The sequence below is a fragment of the Hyalella azteca genome, unplaced genomic scaffold (assembly GCF_000764305.2).
Source record: "Hyalella azteca isolate HAZT.00-mixed unplaced genomic scaffold, Hazt_2.0.2 contig6532, whole genome shotgun sequence".
Taxonomy (NCBI): Eukaryota; Metazoa; Arthropoda; class Malacostraca; order Amphipoda; family Hyalellidae; genus Hyalella; species Hyalella azteca.
This window is the reverse complement of record NW_025936691.1, coordinates 565,921-583,280: the sequence shown is the minus strand read 5'-3', so window position 1 is coordinate 583,280 and position 17,360 is coordinate 565,921. Positions and strand designations below refer to the sequence as shown.

The 17,360-nt window shown below is 36.3% G+C and overlaps 1 protein-coding gene across 1 annotated transcript in view; it reads left to right on the top strand.

Annotated features, from left to right (window-relative positions):
• Positions 1-16,959, top strand: part of LOC108666876 (syntaxin-1A) — a gene marked incomplete in the record, with an annotated part of 42,100 nt that extends 25,141 nt beyond the window's left edge. Inside the window, 3 exon segments of the mRNA XM_018153815.2 lie at positions 13,701-13,811; positions 15,918-16,722; positions 16,758-16,959. Coding sequence (XP_018009304.1) covers positions 13,701-13,811; positions 15,918-15,995 — 189 coding nt within the window.
• Between the last annotated feature and the right edge of the window lie 401 nt (positions 16,960-17,360).

Here is a 17,360-nt window from a genome sequence, read left to right as displayed (position 1 = left end):
TCCCTCCTCTGGCCCTCATCCCTCCTCTGGCCCTCATCCCTCCTCTGGCCCTCATCCCTCCTCTGGCCCTCATCCCTCCTCTGACCCTCATCCCTCCTCTGGCCCTCATCCCTCCTCTGGCCCTCATCCCTCTGACCCTCATCCCTCCTCTCTCCTTCATCCCTCTTCTTTCCGTTAAATACATCATTTTATTCATTTTCCGCTACCATCATCACCGTTTAATATCATTCATCATTTCTTGTTTCATCTGCAATCAACATTGTCTGTTGTTTAGGTGATTCATTTCAGAACAGCATTTAATGTGTCTGATTCATTGTATTAATTATTCATATTTCTAATTCATTGTATTCATTATTCATATCACTAATTCATTGTTTTTATTATTCATATGTATTTTATCCCGGCCGCAGGTTAAGTGTTGCAGCTCCCAGAACAGCAGTTTTGAATAACCCTTTATTGCAGAGCAGTGCCAGGGCTTTATTTTCCTATTTATCTTTCCTTTTCCTCCCTCTAATTCTTGTGTTCATTTATACTACTATTAAATTCATTATTAAATTGTATACAGTCTTCTTGATAACAATGCATAGGTTCCGTCGCAGGAATTATTTTGAAGGTTTTTACCCGCTAATAAATAAGCTTATTTATTATTGATAAATAAGTTTAAATGAATTTATTGAGAGCAATTATTGATACAAATTATGTGAGAGAAATTGTTCATTATTTAGATTTCAGACTTATTTAAATTCAGGCTGGGAAATGAATCACAACATTCAATGAATTTTACGTGTTTGTAATCTTTATTGCATTCCAAAATGCAATGGCTAATAAAAAGAAAAATGTTAAATGACTAATGGCAATTATCTTCAAAGCGTTGAAGGCATGAAATTACCCTTACGAAATACCGATATTCTTTGGTGCTTTATTGAAATGTTAAATATTAATAAAAGAAGCATTATATGTGACTCTGAAGTGTGAAGAACATGTTAGAGACACGCATGATCACGTTGGTCTGACATTCTCATTCAACGCGTATGATGTTATGAGTTTAATAGGGGATCGCATTGAGTTCAATGTGCAGGGTGAGATGGTAGACCGCATTGAGTTCAATGTGCAGGGTGAGATGGTAGACCGCATTGAGTTCAATGTGCAGGGTGAGATGGTAGACCGCATTGAGTTCAACGTGAGCTCAGCTGAAGAGTTCGTACAGACCGCGACTTACGACACTAAAAGAGCCGTGCGCTACCAGAGCAAGAGCCGCAGGGTGAGAGCCGACGCTTGTTTCTGAGCCATTCAGACGAATGATGTTGAAACAACGTTGATTACGAGCTAATGTTGATGATTAGCAACGTGTTATCAACGTGGTTTCAACATCAGATGCCTGATGAAGCACCATGTTCGGCACGGTAGTGGGGTTAACACTTCGTCTTGGTCACGTAGGGTAATGTAGTTATTGGCTTGGTGAATACCGTGAATTATGTAGCACTTCACTCCAGAGAATGTAATAATACACTTGATTAACTGGATCACACACTTTAGCTGCGTTTTAGAAAATATGGGCGTTCTTCCGATTTTTTCGAGAACCCAGACGATTTGTTAAATTATCGAGTTACATTTCTTGACGTTGATTAAAAATTATCCAAAACTTCGAGCTAAGTTCAGTTCTCCGTATTATTTAGAATACATAGACTTGAGATTTGCTACGTGAAACATAATTGCTACAAAGCATCTGCCGTTAAAAAAACGTTGATTAAACGTTGTTGGTTAAACTCGTTGAACCAACATCGTTTTGTCTACGTTGACAAAACGTCAACGTTTTTTCAACGTCATTGGCCTGTATGGAACCCACATGATGTACAGATCTGTTCGCATATATAGTTTGTTCACTTGAAACTGATATCTTCATCTCTTCTATCATCGTCGGATTATCGGTGGCCATCTATGGCCTGTGGTCGGCCGTGTCTGATCCGCCGTTGATTTTCAAGAGGGGAAACTGTAGATGTGATTTTCTCATCGTTGTTCGTATCATGTCTGTTATTTTTGTAAATATAGTAAATTGGTGGAAAAATATTCAGCAATGAAATTGTACAAATCACTTGGTACACAATTCCCTATGTACAAAACAATACTATATCGTATTTGTCAGTCACAATGATAATTAACAAATTAATTTCTATAGTGGGTGTGATTATGTTTCATTATGTGGATGTTACCCACACCGACGTATAGTTCCTGCACTTCTAGTTCACTAAAATGATCACAAATCTCGCCATTATGTAGAGTTGGTCGCTAGTACCTCACGCCTGTACAGAATTACAGTATTAATAGTGATAAGAAATAGGCGTGTGGAAAAATAGCGATGCAGCGGCGACGGCTCGTCTCAGCTTGTGGGATGCGATTGATGCTTAATTATTCTATATTAATTAATTATTATGATGCTAATTAATTATTTATATTAATTAATTATTTCATATTAATTAATTATTATTATATTAATAAGTTAACGTGCTAATCATGATCAATTCAAATTTTGGTATAATGGGATAATAGGTAAATTTTGAACATCGTATTTTATTGGTATAGACGAACTTGGTATCGCGATGAATTTGTCTACACAAGAGTCGAAGTTAATTATTTTCACGGCTGGGAGTGTTAAGGGTTCTATGGTTTCGATATTTACCCAATATCATAAGTTCATCATTGCTAAATCAGAATCCAATATCATTACAAAATCATCCGTTATCATATCGCTAAATCTTAATCTAATATTTCTAATTCGTAATGATACGGTGGATTATCATTTCCGTGTAGGCACTGCTAAAGATTTCATACACAAGTAATTCACCACACGTCGTTCTTGTAGGTCAAGTTTGAACCTAGGTAATGTATGAGTCACCATAACACATACCGCGTTCATTATTCGACGTTTCAAGTCCAATGAATACAATGAGAACAATTTGATCTATGAGCCACACCGCAGTGTGGCTAGCAGCGACTAGAACAGTCATTTCATTAGTCATATAATAATGTCATGCCACCAGATATGTACTAAGAACGTATAATATGCCGTTCATTTGTCTCGATACATTACATAATGTTTCTGCGTAACCATGATACTTAGGTTAAATGCAGGCGAACGCGCTACAAATAACGAGTTCTCAATGCTTAGGCCGCAGTGTCATTCGTTTCGTTTATTTAAATATTCTAATTAGGTTTTCCCATCAATATTTAGTCTGAAATAATAATTATTTCTATCGAGATTATAATTGTTTCTCACGTTCCCATCAGATCTTGAAGCTCACCTTTTAACTACTTATTTTTCATTTTTCTCAATGAAATTTCGAATTAAGTGCTTGACGACATTTGATTTTATTGTGCAGGTTAAATAGTATCGAAAGGGAGACTACAGAGGCTGTAATTCATTTCATCTATGTCTTACAAATATCCTCGTGCGATTTGAGAACTTCTCTATCAGCCATGATCATTTCTGTCTTCTAACTCCATTGAACCATGCCATGATGATTGATGTATTTCAACTATTGAATTACTGCGGATCTGGCGCCTAATCGTCCAATACAGATTTTCTTTCGTGCCGTCTACTGCTTATTATTTTGAACAAACTGATACCTTTATTGTGAATTCATGTAATTCACATATTATTAAGCTAATACCGGTACGTGATAATATAGTTTATTTGTCTAAAAGAATTTTAGAGATTTAAGAGCTCTTGATTAAAGACCAAAATAACGGTATGAAGCTTGCCTAAAATCCATACTCGCGTCTATATTTCTAAAGGCCTTATCATCATCTATTGGTGTTTAGTAGCTAAGAGTTATTTTCCATCTCATTTACTTTCTATATCACCTTTCAGCAATAGCATTGACTGGATAAATGTCGGTTTGAGAATATATGAATTAACATGTTCATCTATCCAATAGATTGGATATAGTTAGCTTGAGGACTGAATACAATACAATCCAGTAGATTGTCTCGAATAACATGCTCTGTTTAATAGGTTATCACGTAATTTGATAATCACGTGCATATCATTAACACATTATCTTGCTGCAATATTAACTATAGATCACTCTTATCGTCTGCTGTGTGAATTCCTGTCTACGTTGCTATATTATCGCTGTATTTTCATCGTGTTTTCCTGTCTTCCTTTGTGTTATCTCCCCTCGGTGTGAAGTGCTCAATCCTGTTAGTTATGATCGCCCTGCTAGCCTGGTATTAATACTAATACCTACATTCCATATTTTTACTTAATGGAATCTGAGGAAGTCTTATGCTTTCCGTTCCGCGGTTTGTTGCGAATCGTAATTGGGAATGGTAATTGTACCCCGAAAATGAAATGTCATATTCAAGAACGGCTTGTCTGAAAATTACGATTTATTGAAATTGAATATTTTCAGGATTTACCTTAACAAAATTTTCTTGAAATAGTCAGTTTTGATATTTTTCAACACTTTTTCTTTTAAATTTTTGAATTTTTGAAAATAAAAATTTGACACTTTTTAAATCATGTTGCTAAATTTTAGGGTCTTTTAGCCTTTAATACGAGCGCCGAAAATGCTAATAGTTCATCTATCATTCTTACTAAACGCAAGTAATCCAAAACATTTATTAATGTTTCTTGCCATGCATTACGCTTACATTCTAAAAAATCGTGCTCTCGTTTAGTATTCATCTCATTGCAATTGAACGTTACTGTCTTCCATCGTTCTCTTCGATGCCATACAATTTTTACACAAAAGTTACCTATTACGATAATCTCATGATAAATGAAGCAACATATGTAAAGTATTGCATCATGGTACGAATGTATTGTATGTTGAAATCGCTATATCAGCACGACATAGCCTGGAGATTCTGTATTATGCTATACTAACTGGCATTATGTTGACGCGGCCATGTTATCGTGTTCTAAGTGGTATTATGATGGCATGACCATGTTGTGGCTACGCAGGGCGAGATGATAGACAGGATTGAGTACCACGTGGATCAGTCAGTGGAGTATGTGGGCAAAGCCATGGAGGATACTAAGAAGGCCTTGAAGTATCAGAGCAAGGCTAGGAGGGTAAGTACCTGCACCTGTAGCACCATTAACCTCTACCATTCACAACACCTGTATTACCATTAACAACACCTGTATTACCATTAACAACACCTGTATTACCATTAACAACAACACTTGTACCATTAACAACAACACCTTCACCATTAACAACAACACTTGCACCATTAGCAACATCTGTAGCTGTGCTATTCTCCACACCTAAACTAGAAACACTACAGGTGCATATTGTACAGTATTACATATATCAGTATTTGTACGAGGGATTAACCTCCAGCAGAAACAAGAATAATGTTTCGTTGATCCCTCAAGCTATGTAAGTAATTCGTGGCTATGTCACTCTATTAACGAAATCATCGGTGGAGCATGGGCGGCCATCATAGGCCATTGATTGGCCTCCGATGCAGCTCCCATGATTGTCAATAGAGTAGCATCATGTTTACCCTATACGATAATATCAAGTAAACACGATATTTAGAGATCAGGTAATCACGATATTATCGCAGTAAAAGCGCCATGAGATCTACGCTGTACCTTCTTATTGAAACTTTTTTATTTTGACGTGATGAAATATTCTATCGTGAGGACAATGATTGTGACTTAGACGATCTGTGATAACCTTATGTTATTTTTTTTGCTTAGAAGCGAGTGTTTTGAGTCCATTCTTCTTTCTATGATAATTTTCTTGATTTTAAAGTGGCAGTTATTTGAGGTGAAATATTGGAAACGATCCCTCGTTAAAAACGACATGTACGCAAACCATGAAAAGTTTCAGTATTAAATTGCTCAGCGTCGTCTCTTGAGTGCAATAATCCACTATTTTAAGTACGTTGAATCAACGTTGATTAAACGTTGCTTTAACGTAGTTTGCCTGGTGGAAAGTTTCATCAAGGCAATGTATGTCATTAACTAAATAAAACTACACGGAAATTTCTCGGCCGACCGCGATGAAGAGAGAGGTGGACTGATGGTTGTGATCTTTCAAATCGAATGTTACATTCTTAGAAATTAGTGATTTTGTTCAAATTTCAATATACTTCTTGCTCTTGAGTGGGTCATCCTGACCCAGTCATGCCCGGCAAAAGAGCGCATCAGTGTGAAGCTACAAAAAAGTGTCATTATTTGGACTATTTGACCATACATTTTTATGAGTGCACTGCGCGCTTCTCTATATCCAGTGACGGCCTATAAAAATAGCCCTGACAGTAATTATTTTGTTGTTGGTTACGAAACATGGAAATCTTGTTCGCAAAAATATTAAATGGATCATATTGGCTATAAATATTAGCACACTCTAGCCCATAGCACGAGCAAGAGGCGGACCTCTCTTGCTCGGTGTGAAGCATTTTTGTTAGGTCACGATACACACAAGGGCGAAAAATGTATCGATATTTGGTCATTACTTCGCGTATTTTTATGAGTCTGGGGTCATGAGAGTTAAAATTCCAATAAAGTTAGCTAGAGTTTGTTGGTTGACTGCAGGTCTGCAACCACTAAGCTGCTCAATGACAAGTTTCCCTGATCATTTCTTTCAAATTTAACTCGTGCGTTCATCACCCGAGTACATTACTACCTACAAACCGCCTCTCTCTCGTCGCTCGCACACCCCGAGACATCGTACGGTACTTGCATCGTACGGAAAGTACACCGTACGGTACTTGCATCGTACAGTACTTACATTGTTCTTACATCGTACGGTAGGTACATCGTACGGTACTTACACCGTACGATACGTACATCGTACGGTACTTACATCGTACCGTACGGTACTTACATCGTACATACATCGTACGGTATGTGGTCGCCGACTCCGGCAGCAACGGCACCAAGTAAGACCAAGCAAGCCTGTTCATCGCAACTCACTCTTTTTCTCGGACACTTTTCTTGTCAGTCCATCTTAATGTTTTCGAACATTGTTCATTAGCAAAAAAATCGTCCACAAATTTCCTTAATTTTTGAATTTATGTTTTTCTGTCTTCAGTTTAACCATTGATGCATGAAAAAAAACATGCATTTGGAATGAGAGTAGAACATCCATCCGTTATAGTCCAGATTTTTAAATTTTCACTTGAATATTCGTGAGGCAAGCATGGAAAAAAACTAACCGAATTCACTAAGCTGGATTCTACCTTAGAAACGTGTCCGAAAAGGTTTTCGCTTGCATCTCAAGCCTTTTATTCTACTATATATTCCGACCTCTTTTTCTTTTGCTTCATTCCCTGAAGGAATCGCTTCATTCCCTGAAAGAAATATTGCTTGTTAAATTTCACTAACTCATCACTCAATTGCTTCGATGACAAATCTCTGGGCAATTTTGTCAACGGATGCATTAACCGCCATCAATGTTATTCCTACCTGAAGTCTGTTGACTTAGGAATTACAGAAACAAAAATGACAACTTTTTATTCCTACGTAGGATTTATAAAGAAGAGCTAAAGGATAGGCTTCATGAACCTTGCCTTATCTGATAACCTATTGTTCAATTTTTGAATTTCATATACACTCGTTTATTCGATACTGTTACTCGAGCACGTTTGATAACAAGATGTACAAGCTTTCCAAGCTGGACTCCTTCATTCACGGTATAAAGATATTATACATTATCTTTACTTTACATAATATCGAAGAGGACTTAATGAAACAATTCTTTCATTGTTTAGAGTTGTGAATGAAGTGAACAATTATTATTGAAATAACGTAATCGTCAGGGTGGGGGGAGGCATGCCGATGTAAAGAATTCTGGATGTTCACGTTCCTCATTTATGTAAACAATAAAGTATATTTATTAATGTTATTTACTTTTTAAAGGTTTCTAAGAAGATTTTAGATCCCTAACACGCTTGAAGTGCGCATTTATCAACATTTTTCATCATGTGAATCACTAATTATCAGTGCAGTTTTGAACATTTTCTAAATGGCATCTTGCATCATTTTAGCGCTAGTATCACCTTAATCTAGTGCGTTTATCACATTTTTAGTGCATTTTCACGGTAGTTTCTAGCTAGCATCTCACCGTGTTTAGTCTCGTACCTCATCGTGTTCCCGAAATTTAACAATATGCATTTATTTTAATTTGCACAATTCGATATTCGCGGTTGTGGAAGCGAAGCAAAAATCTTTTTCGCACATCGATGCATATTGGAATTTTTGAATCATGATTTAATTTTCTTGATTCATAATTGTCACCAATATATTCCTTTGTTATTATTTATTCGTTTCTAATGATCTTTTATGTTTTTTTCATAAATACTTTTAATCCCTCTTATTTTAATATTTTTGTAGAGCTGAAGCCGGATTTCCACCCATGAAAAATAGGTTAAATGTTATCCCATTGCTTCATCATTGAATCGTTAACCTGATGACCATCTTTTAAATGGAATCATCTTTTTTTATATGAAATCATCTTTTGAATACTAACTGAGATGAATACCGAGCACTCGAAGAAATAAGTGAGATTTTGTCCCAAGTAGCGATGCACTTCTTGCCCAGGGGCCATACTTACAAAACTCGCTAAGTGAACGTAAGTACTTACGCTCTATTTGCTTGTCTATGATTGGTGGATTTGGCTTGAAAGGCCGTCAATGATTGGCTGATGAACTTACGATCTCTCAACTTTTTTAAAAGTATAGGCCCTGGTGTGGGTTATTGTGACAGCTTTGCGTGCTGGAAGTGTGTCACTATTTGGACTATATGACCACATTTTTCTTTGAGTGCAGTGACTGAGCTGCTGAGTTAACTCAGTATTTTTATGTTGGCTTTTATTTTGTATCAAATTGAAAATTTTGTGAGTTTTTTTAGTACTTATTTGTTTTACTTGAACAATATTGAGAAAAGTTGAATTTCAGGATTGCCTTGAACAGAGCGCCATCCATTCATAATTTATAAAATCTAATTTAATGATTAATTAATTCTTATTTGATAATTCTTCGTAACGCTTTTAATTATCCTAATACTATTCGTTTAGAATTTAGATGAAAGAATTTTTTATGTGTTATATTGTACGTTATACATTTTCAGTACCCGGGTAGCCTAATATTTTTCAAGTATTTATACTTTGAGAGTCTATAACTTGTAATTTTTTTATTCATGTATACTTCTTTTTTGTATCTTTAATTATTTTCAGTTTTCAGGTTTTATTTATTTATCAATTGGTATGCTTAATATCTTTGCTTGCCTCGCTCACTGCAGTTGTACCACGGACGGCTTTAATATCAAAATTAAATATCAATATTGCCTTCTTTTTTTACTAGATATTTAGATATTCCTACACTAGTACTTTTTGCAGTACAGAGTTTATTTTATATTAAAGATGTATTTTCCTACCCATCACCATATCGAAAAAAAAAAATATTTTTTTTTGTTAACACAATTGCTAACAGAATTTTTTATTTTCCTTTTAATTGTTCGTGATGGCATCGACCCCGTCTACGTGGACGCCAATACATTACTTACATCACTCCCTGTCTCATTAATTACCTTCATTATTCAATGTCTTGTCTCATTAATTACTTACATTACTCCCATCATAACTGAATTATACATGCTTGACGCCTCCTATTACCTCTCAGAGCTGCGTGCATCTAATACACCATATTACTTGCTTGAATTCCTACTTTAACTCGCTTGATTTGGTCTCCTTCTTGTCTGCCTTACGCTACTTGGTAAACTTAAACTGAATTACTAAATAAACTTCAACCGAATTACTAACTAAATATCAACTTATTTGCTAAATAAAACATAAACTAAAGTACTATATGAACGTCAAGGCATTGCCTGAAATTCTCCTATTGTCCTACTTCTTTGGATGACCGATGATCGAGAATTCCTTAATCTATTTATAATCTATTTAACATTGAACGCTAAACCCATACTTAAAGCCTTGCATCGTTTTGTCTTGATTTATGTTTTTGCAAATAATTTGCATGTGCATCTATCTAAATAATTTGCATGTGTTTGTTTACTAAGACATCTTGCACTCATCGTTCGCTGCGCTTCGCTTCTCTCTGGAATTACAAACATTGCATTTATTGTCTGGCGTTCCTAATGAATTTATTTTTTTAATGGTATATATTGGGCCAATTGGCATACAATATTGTCTCCTGAACATTTTTAATATGTCCTGTGGCAAAAATCTATATCGGGAAATTTTTCGTTTTCCGATATTTTTATGGGTTCGGATATTTTTTATGGATTTTTTATGAAATTTCTGTGATGTTCTTATTTGATGCTTGCGGTTGCTTCCTTGATGAGGGCTGCTATTATCCTCCATATAAACTGCTTACTGCACGTATTTATCTGGCAAATTATCCTCTCTCTGGTTTATTATATCCTTCTCTTAACTTCCCTCACTGCACCGCTCTAATCTGACATTTACTGTACCGGGTACTGTACTTTAACTGTACTGTACTGTACCTAACACCTTGCACTCTTATGCTAGACCTCTACCAACATCATACTGCATCAATACTGCACCACTCCTTATAATATTATACATGCCTTATTGAGTATATCTTTGCATCGTATCTTTGAGAATTTTTTAAAAATTACGGCGTGTGATTTGTTTTATCAAATCGACGAGACTGCCTATACATAAATATAATTCCATCTGTTTACAACATTACTGACGACTATCGACCAATAAACTGACAACGATAAATTTAATCTGCATGACATGAGTATGTGAACATGACTCTATTTTTATGACAGAAATGTTTTAATGATGGTACAACTTAACCGGATATCTTGTCTCACGAAAGTGCGTCACCGTAATGTTATCTACGTCTTGAATTATTTTAATATTATTCATAATATTCGGAAACGTCCACTGAATGCTGAAATTACGTAAAATCTATTCCTGGTGACTTATTTTTTCTAGAGTTAACATCTAACATGTCGACATAACCTGCTAAGCTTCTTCTGCTCCTCTACATGGATGGACCAAGCGTTCTCTGGCTAACCTTTCAAACCCTAACCTTGTGAACTACCAAATCGCTTACAAATTTCCCCAAACTTCGATGCGTGCTGGAAAAACAACAAACCAAAACTACTTACTTCTCAATGCCCGTGTCTGTGTAGTTCTCTGTGTCTTGTGTGGGGCGATGGTTTGCATACTTGGCTCTATCGGTCATTGCTGGTAATCGTGTTGGTAATGGAAGGAATTGTTATACGGTCTTCACTGCTGGTGTTTTCCTATTTTCACTTAACGATGGAAGTTTCTGCTCAATCTGCTCGGAAGCTCTGCTCTGTCGCGTCTCCAACTCCTTTATGTAACAACATAACACAAAAACTGATATAACGCTATCAATTAATTTAATAACAAAACATCACATGACTTAAAAACTTCAATACCCCATATACTTCTCATCACTTCTATTGTTCTTATTAGTCGCAACACTCATATGTGCCACATTGATTGATTACAGCGCTTTACATTCATTAATCGATACCTTATTTTTTCACGAAATTTCTAAAACAAGACATTATTTGAAAATTGTTGGAAACTGTAGAAGCATCTTTCGACCATCGTTTATTAATCATTCTCAAATTTTGTTACACAATCATTAATATCATTATTGTTATATTGGAAAAAGTTTACGAATTAAATTTGTGTGCGCGGAAATTCGAGAATTGTTCATTATCGCTCACAAACTTGAGAAATGGATGCTTGGTCATCACACTAATGGTTATAACACTCAATCTACCACTCATAACATCATACTACTATTCACTATTCTTTTCCTTTATCTAATTTCTTCACTCTCTCGTCTCACAATTCTTTCATCACCTATCTCTGACTACATTATTTTGAATTCAACCTGTCCCTTCAATTATTCCTCTATGTTATAATTTTTTCCATTATATTCCTGAACTGTTTTTAATGGACACTTCCTCCCTATTTACCCCCAATTTTACCTATTTTACCCATGTTTCTTCCCCTGGTATTATCCCTGTTGTATCTGTGATCTTCCTCAATTTCCTTGTTTACGCTTCCTCAACATTCTTCCGATTTTACTTCGATGTTCTTCGTTATATTCATGTGCTTTATTTTCTTTATGTTCACTATGTTTATGTTGAAAAGGTTTATGTTGAATATGTACGCTTTGATCGCCGCTTTGCAATTTCTCCGTGGGCTTAACATGTCACCTAAACCGAGTAAACTTTAACCCAATTTTTAACTGAAATTTATTGAATATACTTTGAATCGTATACTCGATTGTATTTTCTGCAAGCGTATATACTGTACTCTAATCTATTTGAACTTCTGTCAAATTGCATACTAATATTTTCCTACTTATCTATCGTTATGATACCCGATTGATGTAGTTAATTCTTTCAATCTTCGTGCGTATTTTGAATTTGTATGAAATTTCAATTATCTGTTTTCCATTTGAAAATACTTTGTTGATAATCTTGTAAGACATCGCCTGCGTAATGTCCTATACCTGTAACTACCATTGCAGTTACTGCATTAACGCCCCATTAACTGGTGTCAATACCTAACAGTATATACCTCTTAATTATCTATCAAAATCTCCCACTTATCTATTTAATATATCGCTCTTCATTCTGGAATCGAATAAAGCTCATTATCGAATAAAACCTCAACTATCAATCTGGTTATATCTGTCTTATTTATTTAATAATATTTTGAGGTCACAAACTGACTAATTTATCCATGGTGACTGACCCTCTGAAAACTAAATATATCCATCTTCAAAATAATACATTTTTATGTATATTTTGCCGCGTTTTGTAATGAATTGAAATCTAACTCGTTTTCTTCCTCCAACTCTTTATCTATCGTACGGCCATAAATATTTAAAATATTTGGCTCCCAGTGAACGAATTATTATATTAAACAAACACTTGAACTCAGGCTTCTAATTCCTTTGTTAATAACAAAAATTATCTAACATCCAATTTAAAGAATTTTGAAACAACTCGAAACTTTCTCGACTTGGCTAAATATTCATCGTGGCTAACGGTATTGGCTTTCTGCTTTCCCGTCCAAATTATCGTTGTTCTCTATTTGATGTGCCTATCACCTTCTCTGCATTTCACTGCCTCTCTAGTATTATCTCCCATTGCCTCACAATTTCTTTTTCGTCTTCTAAAAGGTCCCATTTTGGTGTTTATTCTTTGTTATCTGTTATTTGTTAACTGTTTTTTATATGCTCTTCGTACGCTCTTGTGTTTCGAGTGTTTATTGTTTCTAATAACTTCCAATTTGTTATCCACATATTCCATAGCGCCCGAAAAGTCCTGTGATTTTTTCCTTTTGAATTTCGTGTTATTTTCAAAACTCTGTCACCTTTCGCAGGAATTCTGTTTACCTATAATCTATCCTTTGTTTCCATTAACCCTTAAGAATTTCTCTTCTATTTTGGTGTCATCCAACGCTACGCTTCCTTCACTAATACTTCAATCAACCAACATTTCCTCATCACGAACAACACGACTTCTTTCCTCTTCCTCCACACACTCCATATATTCACTTCACCTGGCGAGTGTATCCGACCGATGACCACTACCCCAACATCCACCAATCCTCCAAGTTATGCACCCGCGGGGTATGTCATCCACGGCCCCCACCATCCTGCACTCACTTGCACCGTTGGCGCTACAGGGTGAACTAATGAACAGAATTGAGAACCACGTATTAGAGGCACAGGACTACGTGCTCACTGCCAAGCAGGACACCAAAAAAGCTATCCGCTACCAGAACAAAGCAAGACGGGTGAGTTCCCTTCCTCTAGTTTATTAAGTTCTCTTTAGGTTCTAAGATTCAGGATCTAAGTTCTCCGGTTCTTCTCAGTGCTGAGTTATGTCTAGTACGTGTTCAAATTTTGCTATACTCGCGCGGGAATGGTTCTTGTTGATTCTTTAATTGTTGTCGAATGTCGATGTCAGGCTTTGCTTCGGTCCGTGTGAAGGTAGACTTTAATACACTTATTTAGAGTGGAAAAACCACTTTTATTGATGTTTTTATGGCAATAAGAATTCGATATTTCTATTTTTGAATTGGCTAAAACTGCTAAAAAGCTGTTGAGGTTCTTGCATTCATTTCAATGGATATGGTAATTATCTGTGCATATCGGTCCACCAGTTTTGTCGCAGTTCTTTGCTTGTTTGGCTTTTGGTTTGATGTATGTTAGCTTCAATCGTCTTTTAACTGTATTCCCTTCGCTCATAAAGTCCTAACGAATCATTGAAAAATAATCAATTGCTCACAAACATATCGCGCTGGCCTTGTTTCAAATCGACTAGTTTTCTATCCCTCAGGATATCCATTCTCCTTTTATTACAGAATACAATTCCTAATTTGTTTTTAATATTGATTGCGTTCGATTAAATTTTAAAGTTTCATTCCTTACTTCAAAATAGATGGAATTGTGTGGTTAACCAAGATGAATATTTTTCTGGTGATTCCATCAACTTTTGTGCCAACTTTTACAACGTGATGAACCACTTTTACATGATGAACTCCATTTACATGATAAACCACTTTAACTTTATGAACCACTTATAGTCGATGACCCATTTCTACATGATGAACCACTTCTACATGATGCGGGCTGATGTTTACATCATACTCTCGTTATTTTAGTCGTTGTCAATTAGTCTGGACATCTTCTTTAAATTTTTGCTCGTCCCGATCGCCATTCATGCACGACAAACGAACTCATTCATCCCGAAAGAGCGAGCAAATTTCCCCATTGGAGAGAAGAATCTCGAGGGGTCGATATGTGCACACACTCGCTATTAACTGCCAACGCACAATTGGGTTGCTCCTTTAACTTGGGACTTCTTACCTTCAACGTTCCCAGTTCCGTATTCATGCTTACGTTTTCGAAATTGTTTTACTCGTACTTATTTCCCGCCCTTCCGCTGATCGATCCGCAGCTATTCGCGGGCTGTAGCGAATATTCTTTGCAGTTGACGGCATTTAAATTGCCTTGGCAATCGGTGCATTTTCACTTGAAGCCTCTTGCATCTAGTCGATATTGTATGTTGGACATCGTCTGCCGGTGTGGTTCGTTACCTTGTTTCTATTCTCATAGTTTTCCACACGTTGAAGTTCATGCCGACTTGCACGTAAATGTCAGCTAGTGTACTCCCAACCCCAATATGACATTCGCATGAATCTTATTTAAGCTAGAAAACGAAGAGCTCCCTTGCTTTTGCTTAGATCTGGTCAGTATTCGTGCTGGCATCATATTATTTCTCGTAAATTATTTGTATAACTACGCTGTTGTGATGGTAAATATTCAAGTGTGCTCAAATCTGCACCAGTTCCCCAAGTTGTTTATATTTTCACAATTATTCTAATTATACTTTGAAAATCTGGCTGTGTTTCTCGACTCTTGACAGTCTGAGTGAAGTTCTCATCAAACAATCTATAGATAAATTTTTGTTCTTTTATCCTCGTAATTGGTGCATTGAATGCTCTAGATCTCTAACGGGGACGTCTGCTTACACTTGGAAATCGGACTCTTGATTAGTCGAATTATTTGTTCACGGTTCGATAATAAATGATTTAGGTTGTGGTCAGTCCGGCTGTTTTGAGTTCTGAATTGCTAAAAATGTATTGTGGCCATGTAATTTTAGTTGTAAATATTTTGGTCATGATTATCGCAGTCTCCTGTTTATTGGTGCAACATTTTTTAGTAAGCACATAACTTATATTTTGTTTAGCCTGTATCACACGAATAGCTTATGAATCTTACCTGACATTTTCCGCGATACGTACGAGTAGCTGAAGTAAATTTTATTAATTCATATGAAATAATTTTTTCATTGTATGTAAACAATTAATTTCTGTTTTTGATTTTCTCTCCCACAGAAGAAAATTATGATCGTCGTTTGCGTATCGATTGTGGGCATCATTCTTTTAGCTGTGATAATCCATCAGTTCGCGTGAGGTCTACCAACATAATGCCTGTTGATGCTGTTGAGTTAAATACCTTGTACATATTTGACCAGGCCTTGCCTATCTCAAGGCTTCCATATACTTAAGCCAACCATCGTATCATGCCTGATGGCTCACCATCTTTAGCCATGTTATGGCCACATTGAAGCATTGTTTTCTCTGTGTGAATTGTTATTATGTGTTGGATTTGATGAATCTATTGCTTCTTGTGAAGGCCTGATACGCGAGTCACAATTAACCTTCCTTGTGCATATTTTGGGTCAATGTGCGTGATCGTGAGTTCTCATTATCCTCATCTTGCCAAACCATTTATAGTTTTTGTAGTCGTTATTGTGAAGAAAATATTAAGTAAACATAACTGTTTACTTAATTTTTAGTCGCTCCTGAGATCCGCAAAGATTATCATTTCTGATACAAATTTATCCTATTTGATTGAAACGATTTTTCCTACTAGTTCAGTGTGCAAGTTATCAAGCCACGCCATGTGCTTTATATTATTTAGACTTACAGCGAACACTGCCATTTTATGTCTTTCTCTGTTGCTACTATTTTATGCTGACACTTTCCCCCTCCAAGTTCTGATGTCCCGTGTAGGTTCTCCAGTTCTGATGTCCCGTGCAGGTTTCTAGGTTTCTAAGTTCTGATCTCCCGTGTAGGTTTCTAGGTTTCTAAGTTCTGGTGTCCCGTATAGGTTTCTAAGTTCTGATGTCCCGTGTAGGTTTCTAGGTTTCTAAGTTCTGGTGTCCCGTGTAGGTTCTCCAGTTCTGATGTCCCGTATAGGTTCTCCAGTTCTGACGTCCCGTGTAGGTTTTCCAGTTCTGATGTCCCGTATAGGTTCTCCAGTTCTGATGTCCCGTGTAGGTTTCCAAGTTCTGATGTCCCGTGTAGGTTCTCCAGTTCTGATGTCCCGTGTAGGTTCTCCAGTTCTGATGTCCCGTGTAGATTTTTGTGTTCTGCTCGATGCAGGATTGTTGCTCAGTCCCACCCTTGTTGTTGTATGCTGTGCTAACATGAAGGATATGTCCTAGCATATTGTCTCGGATCGCATAAATCTCCCTAGCCTAACATGGCCTTTAGACTTTAATTATCCTCCTATGATCACTCGATACATATCATTTAGAACCTGTTTTCTTTAGTATGAATTTGAATAGAAAATGCCCAATAATTCATGGCTATTAACATGCGAAGGTTTTCTTGCATCGACGAAGGTTTTCTTGCAAGATTGTGTAATGGTAATTACATTAAAAATCGCTTATCATACATATGTAGTCTTTTTCAAGGAGTCATTCGAAAAGAAATGATGATTTCTTAGCCGTATCATTCTCATGCAGAAAGAATAATTTAGATTGGGTTTGG